The following is a 17,562-nucleotide window of genomic DNA, read 5'->3' on the forward strand; positions in this document are numbered from 1 at the left end:
ATAGCTCATGGGAACCTTGAGAGCTGGCAAAAGCAAATGCAAAGCCCTGTAGCTGGGAGGGAATAAGCCCTTGAAACAGTAGGGGCTGGGCAGTGCCTGTATAGAAAACAGGTTTGCAGAAAAGAACCAGTGGGCACTTGGTAGAGAAGTTGAACATGAGGCCTGGAAGCCAAGAATCATGGAACCATAGTCATAGCATCACAGAATAGCCTGGGATGGAAGGGACCTTAAGGATCATCTGTTTCCAACTGTTCTGCCCATGGGCAGGGACACTCTTCACTAGACCAAGTTTCTCAGCGCTCCATCCAACCTGGACTTAAACACTTCTAGGGATGGGGCATCCACAACTTCCCCAGGCAACCTGTTCCATTCTCTCAGTAACCAGTTTCTTCCTAATATCTAATCTAAATCTACCCTCTTTCAATTTAAACCCATTCCGCTTTGTCCTGTCACTATATGCTCTTGTAAAAAGTTCCTCTCCAGCTTTCTTGTAGGCTCCCTTCAAGTACTGGAAGGCTGCAGCTAGATTAGCCTGAAGCCTTCTCTTTTCCAGGCTGAACAAAACAAATTCTCTCAACCTCTCCTCACAGGAGAGGTGCTACATCCCTTTGGACTTGCTCTAACAGCTCTGTGTCTTTCCTGTGCTGGGAACCCCAGAGCTGGGTGCAGCATTCCAGGCAGGGTCTCACCAGAGCAGAGCAGAGGGGCAGGATCACCTCCCTTGACCTGCTGACCACACTGCTTTGGATGCAGCCCAGGACACAACTGGCTTTCTGGGCTGTGAGCACACACTGCCAGGTCATGTCCAGCCTCTCATCCACCAGCACCCCCAAGTTCTTCTCAGCAGGGCTGCTCTAAATCTGCTCATCCTCCATCCTGAATTGATACCGGGGGTTGCCCAGACCCAGGTGCAGCATCTTGCACTTGGTCTTTTTAATCCTCAAGAGATTCTCGTGGGCCCACTTCTAGAGCTTGTCCAGGTCCCCCTGGATTGCATACCATCCTTCAGGTGTGTTAACCGCACCACACAGCTTGGTGTCATCTGCAAATTTGCTGAGGGTCCCTTTGTCTATGTCATTAATGAGAATAAAAAAAAAAAAAAAAAAGAAGGCCAACCACATCCTGGGCTGCATTACCAAATTCACAGGCAGATCTTATCACTCTCTGCAATTACCTCATGAGAGGTAGTAGAAAAATACGGACATGCACGGTTCTCAGAGGTCAATAGCTATGGAACAAGATTTAAGGTGCAGCATGGGAAATTCCAGTTATATGTTATGAAAAAAACATTCACAATATGAGTGTGGTCAGACATTGGAACTAGGGCCTGTACATGATGTGACCTCCATTTTTTTAGATAGTCAAACTCTACTGGACCAGGCACTGAGCAACGTGACATAAGCTGGCCCTGCTTTGAGTGATGGATTAGAGCAGATGATCTCCAGAAGTCTGTATCCTATATCCTAGGACTCTGCAAATAGATCAGTCTTGAAAAAAATGGATAGACCTACGTTCCAAGGGAAAGTGCAACTTTACTTCTCTAAGAGTTAGTCTCATACAAGTGCTGAGGATGAGAAGCTTCTTAAAAACTTACAGCCACTTTTTGCTTGAGTCAACAGTGAGGTTACCGGATTTCACAGGTCAATGTCAGAAATTTTGTTCTGGAAGCCTTCCTTATTGTTACTGAAAGGCAAAATACAGCCTATATGTTAAAGCATGAGACACAACATTAGGTGAAAAGTAGTCTAATTCTGATTCAGTAGCAGACTTGCTAAGTAACTTTGAAGAAATTGTCTGAAGTCTTTTATGCTCTACCTTCATAGCATATAATATAGGACTAGTAGGCTATTACACAGTTGAGTCAAATTCAGCACTGTTTTTAATTTTTGCTTTTCGGCATAGTGGAAAATATTGCTGTATTTTTATTTGATGAAAGGTAGTACTATGTCTACTGCAGATCACTAAAATCTTACAAGAATATTTTCTAAGTTCAGCCAGTTGTTGGAGCAACAATTTCCTTAGTAAACCCTGAAAAAAGCAATTAGACGTTGCTAGGAAAAGTATTGTATTTTCTATAACTATTGCTTTTTATCTTGTAGAATCTTAACATAGGAATCGGACAGAACATTTAATGAGCTTTTAGATTTAGAAGTCCCCAAGCATATGCCCTTAATTTAAAAGAAAGAGAACATTCTTATTCTGAACACTTATTATTCATGCTGGAGCTCCTGGGAATGTAACTTCAAGATTTTGAAATCAAATATAAGTTTGTCCTACTCTGCTACCTGTTGCATGACCAAGTTTAGCAGCTATTCCGTTGTTCCACTGATAGAGAACTACATTTTGAAATTAAATGGAGTGAAGGAATAGTAGCACCTTTGCATGTACCTGTGTTGCTCTGACAGATTTCAGGTAGCAGACATACAAATTGGATACAATTAAGAATAGAGCCAACAGTGCATTACAAAGAGGATGGTAATATCTCATACCAAATCCCTGCCACAACTTTCTTCTTTCCATGTGCCTTATCCTCTTCGTTTGTAAAAAGTTTGAGGCAATACTTTTCATTTTTAAAAAGACTGCAGTATACAAAAGCACATGCAGAGTGGATACTCACATCTCTCTGGAAGACTACTGTTTGATAACAAGACAGAAGCATTTCAGGAGTACCAGAAAGCTTTCAGCCTTGCAGGCTGCCCAGCCTCAGGGTTGCTACCACTGTATATTTTACCATTGTATCATGAGGAAAGGTCCTGAGAGGGCCATCAGATCAATATATTCACTTCTCAGGTGTTATCTAAGCAACTGTGCAAATGCTGCTGAGAGGCTGAGTGGCCTTCGCACCACGGTAGTGAAACATCCATAACTATACCTCCACAGACATGACTACAAACACGTACTCCCACATGTGATATTCACTTTCAGTCTGTTTAGTCCTCTTGTTTGCACATATAACCACCTGTAGGCAGATACGTTTTGCAATAACTAGAAATACTTAGCATGTATTGAACAGAACAAGAATAAATAACACCCCCAAACACATCCGCATCAATAAACTTTATAAGTGACATGATAACAATTGGTCCAATCGCGTTTGTCAGCTGTTTGTGGTTTACGAACAATGGGTGACACTTCAGGAAGCAGACAGAGCTGTGCTGCAGTTGCAGTTCCTCAGCAGCACTACTCTGCAAAGTCCAGGAGTTTTACAGAGCGAGGCAAGTCTCCTCTTATGCCGCTGGAGAGCAGTTAGGTAAGCGCTGCAAAGGTATGCAGCAGAATTACTGGAGACTCACATGCAGAAAGGAATATTCTACCCCTCACCTTTGGGAGGAGAAGGGAAATATTATTAAACTCAAGTGAGAAGGCTGCAGATCTGAATGAAGCTTAACAGTTCCTGGTGAGAGGTAAGCTTAAAGCAAAGCTGGGAGGAAATATGACAGGATGAAATTCAAGAGTGTTAAGGGTTTTTAGGCCACTGCAGCAGTTGTGAATGTCAGATTTTGTGAAATCAATAGAAGAAAAGCAGAAGGTAGTTAAAAGTGTATTTTGGGATTCAGCATTGCAGAAAGGGGCCCTGCGCTCCTTTTACAAGAGCATCCACATTTTCCTAATTCTTTCTGAAATTTAATTTATTAAAAGAGAATATAAATTAGAAAGACAAGTGTTATTGGTTTTGACAACCAATCTTTAAACAAAAATAAGAAGGAATTTTCCATTGTGCTTCTACTGGCTTTATCATAGGCTTTAATACTCTTTCACGATGAGTAAATTTTTCAGAATCAGCTCAGATGCTGAGCACCACAAGCCCCCCTCACAGAGTGTTGCCAGGTCTGACTTTATTTTGGTGCTTTTAGACACCATCCTTGAGGCTCTCAGACACTCACACAGACCAGCAGTTAAATGAAACCTTGTCACAGGCTGCATCAGCAAGAGCCAAGTCAGCAGGTCAAGGACCACAGCCAGCAGGTCAAGGATGTGATTATTCCACTCCACTTACCACCTGTTTGGCCACACCTGGGACGTCACATTCAGGTTCTGTCTTCCTTGTCCAAGACAGACACTGACTGAAAAATTCAGAGTGGCAGAATCCCCGCTGCTGGAAATATTAAAGAATCAGCTTGATGCAACCCTGGATAACTCAGACTATATTCCTGCTTTCAACAGGAGGTTTGACTGTAAAATCTTCAGAGGTCCCTGCCAACCTGAATGTTTTTAAGATTCAACACAGACTGGGATGTGCACATGACTTTCAGCAGTATCGTGCAGAGGTATGAAAACTAGCTCTGGAGGAGCTAATTGAAATGATGAAACCTCTAAGCCTGGAAAACTGGAATAAATTTGACTAGAGGGAGTGGCACACTAGCATAGATTTGTCACTAACTACCTATTTAAAGCCAGTTTAGATATTTCTACAGAGCATTGCTTTCTGAATTGCACACATACGTCAAGCTCACAATGCCAGTGCCATACAGAAAGACTGCATGACTTCTACCATTTTACCCCTAAAAAAACCTGTGCAGGCTGCTTCTGAATCTGAAACAAAAAAGTCCAGGGAAAAAATACCTCAGAAAAAAACATAGCAAATATGATGCTGGAACTTCTCACCGGTCTAATGAACTTCTTCCTAACCTAGAAGAGATCTCTGTTAAACAGCTGAAATTAAGTTCATGTGAGGATAATCTTATCTGTGGGAATGGAAAGAGCTCAGATGCCCACTAATTTGATAGGGGTAAATGAATCTGAAAATTAAGTGGAGATAGCTTTTGATACAGAATTCATTATTTTATTGTCAGCTCACTGAACAGAGTGAAATCTTTCTTCTTAAGTGAAATTAAGGGGAAAAGAGTTTTAGCCAAAGTAAGAGACATAAGGAAAATCTGGACTGGATACAATATAGGCATTACTTTATCTGCACTTTAGATTGTGTTAAAGATACTTAACAGTAAATGGTGATACCTATCACCATAAGGGCTGTAGAAATCATTCAATCACTTTCAGTGATGATCCTGACTTGATGGTGCGGAGAGAAAAGAAAGGTAACAATGGAAATCTCTCCTCAGTGAGTTGATCCTTCTCATTTCCATTTCAGTGGCACAATTAAACACATTAACTGCATTCTCTCAAAATTCTTAGCATCACTGCTATCAAGAGAAAAGCTATTTTGGGGTTATCTTTTCTGTGAAGATGTATTCAAATTAGTGCTTAATGTGCTAACTTGGGAACCAGAAACAATGGTGCTAAAGAGGCATGTTACTGCAACCCATCTAACAAATCCTGCTAAGAAGCTAAAGATCATGCCACTATTTTGCTTTGGCACCAGGGCTCATGTCTGCTCGGGGTATTTCCTACTCTATTCACTGTTGTACCAACTTGCATTTGTGCTTTTTGGGTCTTCACCATGCTTCACTGGCTCCATGTGGATTTTACTTTTTTTCTTTTTTTTTTTTTACCTGTGTATCTATCATGCAGGGCTCATAATATCATACAGGAATGTCTCGTCAGTTTGTCTTCAGCTGTAAGAGCTCATAAGAGCTATAGTGAATAATTATGCAAAATATTGGGCACTTATGCTTTCAAGCGATAAGGAAGATGTACAGAACATCAAATAACCTCGATGAAATGAGAAGAAGGAAGTTAGAAAGGGATGATATTTGATAATTTATTGTTTGCAGTTCTATTTCTTATAGAGAGGTCTATAAAAAAGCCAATCGAGAACAGGGACCCAGTACAACACCACAGCACAGGACACTCCAAAACCAAATAAGCATATTTGGACTGGAAAAACAGCATTATGTCCACAAGCAGCACATCCCAAGATTTTCTGTGGACTCCTGTGTCGAAAAATGGGGAGAGAAGCTAAGAGAAAACATATTAGGAGGATGGTGGAACAAAGGGTAGGTGTAGGTATTCTTGCCACAGCCCAGAACATAGCATTTACCATAGGTGTTTCTACAATTGCTGCTGGCTGGAGTGTGTAGCTGCATCCTTAAATACTTCAGCTGAACTTCATATAGGCAAAAGTCTTAAAATATTCATTAGTAATGAGCTTATTGCAAACACAATTGGTTTCACACTTTGGCAAATGCACTGAAGGCCTTACTTTAACACAAAAGGTTATCTTTTACTCAGAATAGAAACCTCCAGATGTAATAGCAAAACAAACCATTTCAGCCCAAACAATTTGATGTAACAGAGTAGTTGTGCGCACACAGAACCTCACTCCATTATGCAGTCTTTAGCCATGTGATCAGGAAAGGCTCTTGCAAACCAGTGTACTTTATGAATGCAGTGTGGAAAAATTCCCTTTCAGTAAACTCATTTCTGATAGAGACAGGAGGAACCCTGAATTCCTCTCTAACCCACCTGTAGTAGCAAAGTCATGTATTTTTTATTGTGTTTATGCTAAGGTAGGAAAACATCTTCATTATCAATTGATCAGTACTGGCATCAAGCTTTCCTTTTTGTGCTGCTCTGAGGCAGACACTCTTAGATTAATGTAGGGAGGTTTGTTCCTCTGCTAACACAGACAACACTGTTTAGCATACTAAATTTCATAAATATCTGTATGAGTATATTCAACATGAAGATGATCATTAGTAAAATGATTTTTTCCATGCATCTGATGACAGAGTTTGCATTACCTCCTCTGTCAGAAAGCAAATGAAATAAACAATCTGAAAATAAAACATTATTAGGAATTGTAGTAAATATTTTGAGAGTGAATAGCAATAGACTTGCGCTGTAATCTTTTTATAAAATACGTTCTTTCTTACAACACTCTGCCTACCTCATCAGGCAATTAGTGAGAGGTTACTATGGAGTTCAAACAAATTTTAGGATAAGCACTGTCTTTTCAAGGTGAAGGAAAGGATTTTTTCTTTTTGGAAAGGCATATATGCATATAGAATCAGCATGGTGCCACATATATAGTTTCATTCTCTGCAGTCTAATGTCATCTTTACAGCATCCTTAATGCATCTCCTTGTCAATCAGCTCCCCTTACGTTTTTTTTCACCCTAGTGAGAAAAAGCTTCCATAATGAGTGAATTGCTGTGCTGGATTCCTAATGAAAGGCATATCCCCTGAAAAACCTACTGGCTTGCAACGGGTATAAACTAGTAAAATCCTGTAGAACAAGGAAACATTCGAGTTGGTGATATACTGCTAGAAATGTACAGTTGTTAGTATAAGTAAGACAGCTACTTAAAAAGGTCCATTTAGTCTGAACAGACACCTTTTATATTGAATTCTGATTCCTCCTCCTGTCCACAATGACAAACATTGAAGCTAAAGCAGATCCCATAGAAAAAAAAAAGGAGGTATGGGGACAACTGGGCAAATTACTAGCGCTATTAGTGTTAAAACAGTTGCTTTCAAGGTCTGGGATCCCTCCCGCACACATGACCAAAGAAGAAATACATAGGATTTTGATGTGGATTTAGGTTTTGGGTTGTTTTCAGCACTTTTCTGTTGAAAGACCTGGATTCTGGTAGGACCTTAATAGAAATTTGAGGTGGTTTTATTGATGTGCTATACTTCAACATGGAATGAGGTGCAATTCTGACATTTCCGCAGGAGGAAAAGGTAGTGAAATAGACTGAAGGGGAAACAGACTTTCTCCACAACATTTCACCTCAGGTACTTTTAAGCAAATTTATTTTGAGTAATAATGCCCAGGAACAGTAACTTACAAAGTAAGTATTTCCCCCCCTAAATTAGAAAAAGAAACTAGGAGGAGGTCACTAGATGTATTTTCACTTTTCAGAGAAGTGTGAATTTATAACTCTGCTGTGCAAAGGTGCGTGAAACAAGGAATTGCAAGTCACATTTTCCTTGCTGTACTTTTCCAAAATGTCCTTTCAGATGTGTCACAGGCAGTATTTTTCATTCATAGGACACCTTGCACTGCCTGGGTGACAACCACAAATCACAACTGCTTCAGAACCCAGATAGAGACATTAAAAAAAACCTATTATCTGCAAAATGTTTTTGGTTGGTATTGACACTGAATGTTTTTCCTTTTGTAGATAATTAATATATTTCTATTCAGGTGCTTGAAATAGTAAGGTATGCTAGAAATATGAGTAAAAAATATGATTTTGTTGATAACGGCTAAAAGTTACTCTAATTACAGACTGCCTTTCAGTTCTTCACATTATCAGCTGATATATTACTTAATAATAAATTGCAAATAACCTGTCACAATTGCAACTTAATAACTGATTAACCACTCTTACATACTAGGACCAGGCCCATAGCTGGTACTAGGAGGGCTTCTGAACAGATTTGGGCTTTTTGTAAGGAGCACAAAATATAGTGGAAGATGCTCTCCTGGATTCTCAGTTTTCCACATCAGTTCAGTGTTTTCAAGACCAACACTCAAGCTTTATCCACAGCTAACTAAGAGTCAGGTTACACACAGTGAATTTAAGGTATTCAGGTGGATGTTATTTTTTGCTGTCTGTCACCTACATAAGTGAAGGAGAGGAGTAGTTTTACAGGGGAGCCAACCACCACACCTGTGTACATCCTACCACCCTGTACAGTCCACTTATGAATTAACACTCCAAATCCTTGAGTCCTAGCACAATAAATGTAAAAAACCAAAACGTCTGTGTTGCCATGGTTATTCTGTGTACAACTCTAAGTTTGGAATAGCTGAAAAATCACAACATCATGTATTATGCCTGAGCATAAAGGAGACAGTTCTCTTTTCTCAAGGACTTTTCACATAATCCAGAGTAAAGGTACCTCGATGATAATCAGATCTCAGGACAAGTAGTCCTTGAAATCTGGCCCAGACTTGGGTTAAACAACCTTGACCCATGAAACTGTTGCTATAATGCAAGCTCAAACTCGGTGATGGTCTAATCCAGATGATACAATGGTACTGTGAAAACACACTATCACACTTCTAGATTTTTAGGGTATTGCTAAAACCATCAGCAATGACTCAAAACTTACAAAATACATGCATTTCTAGCATCAGTGTTTAAATGCAACTGGTGATGCTCTAAAATGATCACATTCTTCCACCAGCTCAGAATATTGCTGTTGAAAATCTAAATATACCACTCTGGAATCCATTATACATGCAGTTGCAAAATTCCGTTAATTTAGCAGGGAAAATGAATTGCAATCATGTATATTAAGCATTCTAAACCTATCTAGAACTTGACACTAACTACAAAAATAAAGATCAACAACAATAATGAGGGTGCCTGTCCCAGACCATACTCTGGTTTAATCATGGATTAAAGGATTGAAGATTTGCCAGTTGCAAACACATAGAAAGAAGTCAATCTGGAAAACTCCATTTATGATGACTGCTTGGAAAAAAACAACATAGTTATTTATCAACAAAATTATATAACTTGTATGTTAAGTAATTATTATATTTTATTATATAAACAATAAATATCAATATTAGACATATTAATTTATGTTTTAATTTATATTTACTGATATATTAACTTCTTATATGTATCAAAAATATTCCATAACTTAAAAACCCACATACAGATACTACTTGAAGGTCTTTAAGATACGTTAGCTTTCTTTCCACTAATAGTTGGGATGTATTCATTCTAGAACAAGATCTAGAAGAAGCCAAGACAACATGACTAACTTGAGAAGGTATAGGTCTTCATTTAAGGATATCTCAGCTATAGATCTGTGTTTGCCACAGAGTTTCCAGCTTTCTAGCTTTAGAACAGGGAGAGTACTATGTAATGCCTTTTAGCAGAACTTTGAGATTAGCTGCAGATGGGTACTTGGTAAGAGCTAAGCATTATTATTATGGTCACTTTTTAATATTATCTGAACAGTTTTTTAACTGTCAGCCACTGTTAAAATTGCAAAATGCAAAAAGACAACCTCCATCACACACCAGTCTGTTGTGAAGTACCACGGAACAGTACTTCCCTTGTGTTTTTTTAACCAGATGTGAAGCAACAGGATGCAGTCAGTTAAAATGTTCTTGTGTAAGAATATATGTAAAGGTTGTCTGTCAACACCATTGCTTTCAAAACAATTATACTCAGATATAGTGGTGTGTTCTGACAGAAATGCATTAAGCCTTCAGGAGGGCAAAACTCACCCTGCACAGACTCCTCACAGAGACCCAGTCTTGCAGTAAGACATCTTTTACCACACACACCACACACAACAACCATCACCACTGATGAGCCTTTGATACTGGCGCGGTTAATCTTTTTTTAGTAAAGTGGATAGTTTACTTTGCTTAGCACTGTGCAGGTATAATGATGGCACCAGGCACCGAGATCCAGATACTGAGCTAAAATCTTGGCAGAAAGCAGGACTGAGACATGGTGCTGGGCTGCAGGATGAGCTTTATTTTGTCCCTTACACTTTGGTGTCTCTAACCACATCCAAACCCACACTTAGTCAGTTACAACCTAGATCATATTTTGCTCTTGTCCTATCCTATTTTCTCAAAACAACCTTTCAAATCGTCCCCTCGATTCTGGGGAATAGTTTTTCCAAACAAGTATCTTTGGAACTTGTGGGGCTCACATCTGTGTGTATGCTTTATCATTTTAGTTGGAAGTAGAATGTGACTGTTCAGAAATGGGAGGCTTTGAAGACCTCTTATGGCTAAGAAGTAGCTGCAGGTTAAGGGGTCTGGTGATGCAACTAAAAATCTTCTCAAGGTTGTGTACTCATGGGCAGCCCTGCCCTCACATTGTTGAGCCTCAAGGTTAATGTTTTGTCACAGGCTCAAAGAAGGAAGTAAGGCAATGACTCTTTCAAATATCAGTTCTTTTGCTTTTTGTTCTTAGAGCTTACATAAAATGAAGATCTAAGTAAACAACACTTGAAGAGTGGAGAGAAACTCTAATCTGTAAGTATACACAGAGTGAACAAAAGCCTTGGTTTGCAAAGCTTTTAAAAGAATGTTTGCGACTTAGGGGAAAAAAATATTCAATTGTCTGTTTGCTTTATTTTGAACACATTTTAAAGCTTTTCTGCACAACTGTTTTCTCTTTGTATTTTGTAATTTCCTAGTACAGAAAAACATTGCTTCATTTTTTTTTCATATTGCTACCCTGTAGTTCTACAATGCCTTCTAAAATTTTGTTTTCTTCATGCAGTGCATTTTGTTTTCACCCATCTTTTTGTGTGTGTTTGATATCACCCAGTCTCTGTAAAGACCAGAAGGGTTTGTCATCTCTGTTAAGATACAGCTAGGAAGGTAAATGATGATTTTTAGGAAGATTTCATGGTTTCTATTTTTTTATGTAAAAATAGTGAAAATCTCCAATGAAAGATTACGAATCCAACATGTTTTTCCATCCCCTTTGCTCTTCAATAGACTGAATTTAAACTACAAAGTATCAGGATAATGTTAACACAGCCTGCAAGACATCAGTCAATGAGGGACAGAATGAGTTAGAGGAATCACTAGAAGTTGTTTGCAAAAAGTCAACGTCTAAATGTAAATATGCACTTGATATTTCATATCTTTTGTATTTTTAGTGTTCTCCACTAAGCAGATTCAATACTTCAAACTTCAAGTGTGTGTCATTATTCTGAAATGAAAGGAATTCTGCAATTATTCTAGTGGCATAGCCTGCATTACCATAACACAGTATGGAATTAGAGCAAATTGAAATGCAATTATAATGCCCTCAACAGAAAGCACGAGGACTAAATGAGGATATCTGTGAAACAAATGCAGATTTTAAACAGACTTTAGTTAAAAAATATTTGTATTTTGCACTTTCTTCAGGCTAGTCTAGTTCCGTGCAGAAATGTCAGTTCTGAGAAACATTCGTGTTTCAAATTTATTAAGTCTGTCAAAAATAGAAATCTTTCATTTGAATTGAACTTTTTTCCCCTCCAAATTCAAATGAAACTTCTCAGTTGGGTGTATGCAGGCTTCAAATGCTTCTTCTGCAGAACCCAATTGTCAGAACACATGAAAATCTGTGTGAAGCCTGCCAGTCTCTCAGCAGACGTGTATGGGGGGATAAATTTTGCAAACACTTGTTATACAGATTAGAGCTTTGGCAGAGATTGTAAGTGTCATCATTTCTGACAAATGGGGGTTTTTTTTCAGCAAGTTGATATAGTGTTGATGTAATGTAATGGTGACTCATGGATCAGGTTGGGAAAATGATGTGCAATGAATGGAGCAAACCAGTGACAGGGTGATCTGGATTGCTAAGTCAGATGCAAACAAGCAACATGCATTTTACCATTGCAAAGTCGTTCATCTAAGAACCAAATAAGAACATAATGACAGTGCAGTGATGAGCCACAGGTATGACTGAAATCAAGAGATGATAAATATCTTCTGTCCCTTATCTCTATTTATCTCCAGGTATCTATAGAGGAAGTAAAAATTTGACAAAAGGTTTTTAAATCTGAAGAGAGAATCAGAAGCACACAAAATGCCTGGAAGCTGAAGTTGTACAAATTCTGTCAGAAAGATGGTTAATCTTTTTTTCCTCTTTCTTTCTTTCTTTTTTTTTTTTTAAATAGTAGTATAAATAACAGTAAGATAAGAGAAACAAATTCCTGAACGTTGGAATGAATATTTTTTACTTGGAAGATTTTACAGAGATCAAATTGTTTTCATAAATCATAGAGTCACACAATGGTTTGGGATGAAAGAGACCTTAAAGATCATTTAGTTCCAACTGTTCTGCTATGGGAAGGGACACCTTTCACTCGACCAGGTTGTTCAAAGTCCCATGCAACCTGTCCTTGAACACTGCCAGGGATTGAGCATTATGAATTTTTCTGGCCTGAAGAAAGCAGTCCAGGTTAGTCTTGCAGACTGTGCTGCACAGACAGTTACAAGAAATGAGTGTGGTGACCTTATCCGCACCAACAACTGTCAAATCTTGAATGCACAAGAATCTTTATTCTGACCATATTTTTGAAAGAACCCAGTCTCTGGCCTCTTGGTAACCTACCTCCTTTGTCAGACTAAAACAGAGATATTTTTGCAATTGTCCTCAAGCCTTTAGCACCAGCAACTGCTATGGCACTCAGATTGAAGTGGTGCCCACCATTGCCACATGGCTGTTCAAGGCACAAGTCCAGCAGAATTTTAGCCAAGTGATGAGACTCAACACAGAGGAAAACCAAACCTTGCTCCAAGACCTGAATGATATCACTGAACTGGCAGTTGCTAGAGAGGGTAGGTAGGCACAGAAACAAGGACAGCTCCTTGAGAAGAAACTCTTTGCCTTTGGATGTGCAAGCCCTTTCCATGCTCCTTCTCTTCTTACGGATATCAATAGCTGAAATTAGCGTGCATGAGGGGAATCAGCCTGGCTGAGACAAAGCTGCAAAGTAGCCTCCTGAAGGAGCTCCTTGGTGCTTCAGACATTGTTTGGGGCAGTGGTGTGTGGGGAGAAGGCAAGAAGGAATAAGAATGAACTGTAACTCTTTGAACAGGGTACAACCCCTCTATAAAATGTAAGATAAAGATCAGATTACTTTAAAAAGTCGTTTTAAGCAAGCTGGATTCAGTACTGAGGCAAGCACTGAAGTACTGTTACAGCCAGCAAGAACTTACACCAGCTGACACTGACAAAGGGTTAAGCAACATGGGAAGAGACCAGTTCTTAACTTGATGACACTCTCGTTGGTCTCTTCTGTTGTTCTTCCTCTGCTGGACATATTTTGCAGCTTTTGGAGACTTCTATAGCTCATGTTTGTAATGAGGTTCAGTATATAGCCTTATGTCATATGACCAATCAGTCTTGTAAGACCCACATTAATTCTCATTCCATGTGCCTCTTGCTAAATTCTGGCAAAAGGACTTGTTAGTTATATTTCAGGTCAGTAGGTTATAGCTTTGTGAATGTCATTACAATAGGAAACCTCATTTCACCAGAAAGCAGCATTTCCTCTGTGAAACATACCCTGTGACATGCTATACTCTCTATTCATCACACAGTGATATTTCAGTGGGATGCCTGCAGTCTTGAGGAGCTGATAATCTTTTGTCATAGCTGCCAGTAGTCTTTTTTTTTGAAGATTAATTAAAATTACATTTCCTGCACAATGTTACAGTGTGGAGATTTAACGATGACCACAAAATTCTGCAGAAACCTTCATTTCAGTGTTTCAGTTTCTTATTTGCAGAGAGAAATAGGTCTCTTGCTGTTCCCTTAATCAGAACATCTGATGAAGATATCAGTTATCTGACTTCTGCTTATCTGTTCTTACTGCCTTCAGTTCAGGTTTCACCGTCGGGCTCCGAAGAGTGACCATTAGGGGTTCTCCCTCTCCAAGTGCAGCCTGCTTCTGGGGCTGCTCACACTAACCCACATTTCCAGCATATTGCCTTTAGGGCTGTGGCGCTTTTAAAACTTGTTAACTTTAAATATGCATTTTAACTCATAACATTGTGATAATGTCACTTTTTAGAGACATCTTTTCAAATTAAAGCCTAACAACTTGGAGAAACAGATTAAGAGCTATTGCTAATCCCTCCTGACTTGCATGATTGTGAGGCTGAAACACAATGTCTCAGAAATGAGAACAGAACTGGAAGGAACTTGCACCATTTCTGATGCAAGAGCTGCAGTGTGCCAATCTACCTTGACTTTGAGAAAAAGTTCTTTCCTTGCAACCCATTATACTTCTCCTAATGCACTGGGATTAGTTGTCCATGTAACTCTGAAATCAGGATCAAACAGAAAATGTCAGTAATGCCAACAAGCAGCATATCAATTTGAGATATGGCTGTTATATTTATATTGGTTATAATAAAGTATCTGGAGTCTTAGATGCATTGGGATAGCTAGAGAATAACCAACTTTTCAAAGTCTGAACAGATCTTGATTACTGTAAAGGTGAGTGTTTAGGAATATTGCCAAGAAACAACAAAAAAATCTGAGGTGCATGACAGATATTCATTCCCCACTATGAGAAAAACCAGTTTATGAAACTGTATAGGCATCTTGTCTTTTCCATAAAAACAGAGGACTGCTAAAAACTTTTGTCCTCTCCCAAATTTGGCAGTATGTGCTACCTAAAAAAAAAAAAAGTAAGTTGAAACATCATTCTTACAAAGAGATTGAGGAATTACTTTCTGAAGCTAAAACATTGAAGTATTAAATGAAATATCACAAAAACTCAGTTGGGAGAAGACCCTTCTTGTGTTGTGGGATTCACTGGTGAAATGGATGACATACCAGAGTCAGTTTTAAATTATAGTTCAGGTATCAGTAGCACTATAACTGGGATAGTACAGAGCCCAGTACTGTTCAGTTTTCCCTGCTTCTTTTCTGTGACTGTAGTGTGGACATCCTCTGGACATCTACATACATGCAAATATGCTTCAGGATAACACCCTACCTGAACTTTTCACCCCCCCATATGATCTTGTAGTACTTAAAAATCCTACGAGAAGCTGCATTTAGAATTATAAGAGTGATATGTAATCTCTCTTTGAAAGAGTAATATATTAAAAACATGTAGCATACTTATTAAATTTGCTATTAACTTGTATCTCGCTTCTGCTCAGGCCAGGCAGGCTGATTTACACTTACCCGGGGTGTCCTTTCCCAATGTTTTCCAGCAGCCCATTTCATTACACCAGGTAACTACATGTAAGATGTGGAATGGCCCTGAGCACCAGGACAGCACTGCCCACGCTACTTGGTCTGGCAGGATCTGAGCAGGATCTTCATGGAGTCTGGGTATCCATGGTGTTTAATCCCTTGCTCAGATAAACTGTCCAGAAAGAAGGAGTGTGTGTAAAACCTAGCTCTTGGTAACAAACAAAATTTGTACCTTTGATTGAGCAACATATGGTTGTTAGCTGGCTCTGTGAAGGACAGATTTGTGTTGCAAATAAACAAGTGATGAATGAGTAGCAGAATTCAAACAAGATCTCTGATCTTCACTGTAAAACCATGCAGATGCTCAGAATAGAGGAGAACTAACAACAGCACTAACCTACCACAATCATGTAATTTCTCTAAGGATCTTTTCTTCCCGCATATTATTGACTCATGGTTGTTTTTAAGGGTATGGCTAGCAATGTCTTGAGGACTGAGCAGCTTCTCTGCCCAACCTTCTCTTCCGTTTTCCTCTAGGTTGAAGGATGTTTGGATAAAACTACTGGTTACAGCTACTGTACTGTTACAGTGCTGGTGCCATCTGTGAGATTTCACGATTATTCCTTGGGCAAGAGCCAGGTGGAAAGTGCTACTAGCTTTTTAGATAGGCCCTCTCATTCCTACTTTATCTTAGTCTTTCTGTATTCTTTCATTTCTAGAATATGTACAAGGAAGACTTCAGGAACATGACTGAAGAGACTGGGAACAGCAGTGACTCCTCCTCAGCCTTCATTCACACCAGCACCATGAGTACCATACTGATTACTGTCTACTCAGTTGCCTTTGTTGGAGGTGGAATCGGGTCCATCACAATGTCATTTGTGCTGTTCAGTATGAACACTCTGTCTGTGACCACTACTGCCATCATTAACCTGGTTGTTGTGCATAGCCTCCTCCTCTTCACGATGCCCTTCCGCATCCACTATTATGTCAACAAGAAGTGGGTATTCAAGATGCCATTTTGCAAAATGGTGAGTGCAATGGTGCACATCCACATGTACCTGACCTTCTTATTTTATGTGATCACGCTGGTGATCCGGTGGCTGATCTTCTTTCAATGGAAGGACAAAGTAGAGTTTTATAGGAAGCTGCACGCAGTTGCGGCAAGTGCTGCCGTGTGGGTCATTGTCATCATCTTTGTGGTGCCTGTTTTCCACTTCCGGTATGGACACTCAGGCTCATACAATGACACAACATGCTTCAAGTTCCACAAAGAACTACAACGGGAGAGCGTGAAAGCCCTAAACTACATCCTAATTGTAGCTGTTGCCTGCATTTCTTGTGTCCTCTTGTGCCTGCAGATTTTTATCCTGGTAAAAGTGGCAAGAAAACTTTCCACCTCTTTCTGGTCACACCAAGAGTTCTGGGCCCAGGTGAAAAACTTGATTTTCATCTGGGTCATCATAATTTGCTTCCTTCCCTATCACCTCTTTAGGGCCTACTACGTACAACATATTAGGGATTTTGGCCAGTTAGAAAGCTACAATGAGGTTTTTTTGAGCCTGACTGCCCTGAGCTGTCTGGACCTGCTGTCATTTGTGCTGAGTGGAAGCCGCTTGTTCAAGCAAAAGGTAGGGATGCTCAGCAGCAGGTTGCGTTGCTGCTAGTGTCAGCCTCCTGCGGCATGTGTGGACTTGGACCTGGGAAAGGATGGTGATGGACAGGCATGACAAACAGTAAGTCAGAGTGGGCCCTGGAAACAGTGCAACACACTCACAGAGGGCTCTGCACACCGGCTCCCTGAAGTAATGTGCCAAACTGCCTCCGATGTCTCAGCTGGCACTGGAAGGTGACCTCAGGAATTTCCTCATGGTGCTACACAGTGAGTTGTGAATGGATCTGGAGAAGAGTGAAGAAAGATCCTGAGCTCTTCTGTCTTTTTTTTTTTATTTCTACATTAAGGTTTGTGAAGTCAAAGGCACTAGGAGAAGATCTGAGAATTTGCAGTGCAGAA

At 39.6% G+C, this 17,562-nt stretch overlaps 1 protein-coding gene across 1 annotated transcript; it reads left to right on the top strand.

Annotated features, from left to right (window-relative positions):
- Positions 1 to 3,334: 3,334 nt before the first annotated feature.
- Positions 3,335 to 17,333, top strand: LOC113992143 (probable G-protein coupled receptor 141). The gene is made up of 3 exons (XM_027729165.2): positions 3,335 to 3,404; positions 10,803 to 10,864; positions 16,268 to 17,333. The coding sequence occupies exon 3, from the start codon at positions 16,271 to 16,273 to the stop codon at positions 17,213 to 17,215; it is 945 nt and encodes a 314-aa protein (XP_027584966.1). The 5' UTR covers positions 3,335 to 3,404; positions 10,803 to 10,864; positions 16,268 to 16,270; the 3' UTR covers positions 17,216 to 17,333.
- The last annotated feature ends 229 nt before the right edge of the window (positions 17,334 to 17,562 follow it).

This window comes from Pipra filicauda, unplaced genomic scaffold, assembly GCF_003945595.2.
Source record: "Pipra filicauda isolate LSUMZ 115617 unplaced genomic scaffold, ASM394559v2 scaffold233_size1220752_pilon, whole genome shotgun sequence".
Classification (NCBI taxonomy): Eukaryota; Metazoa; Chordata; class Aves; order Passeriformes; family Pipridae; genus Pipra; species Pipra filicauda.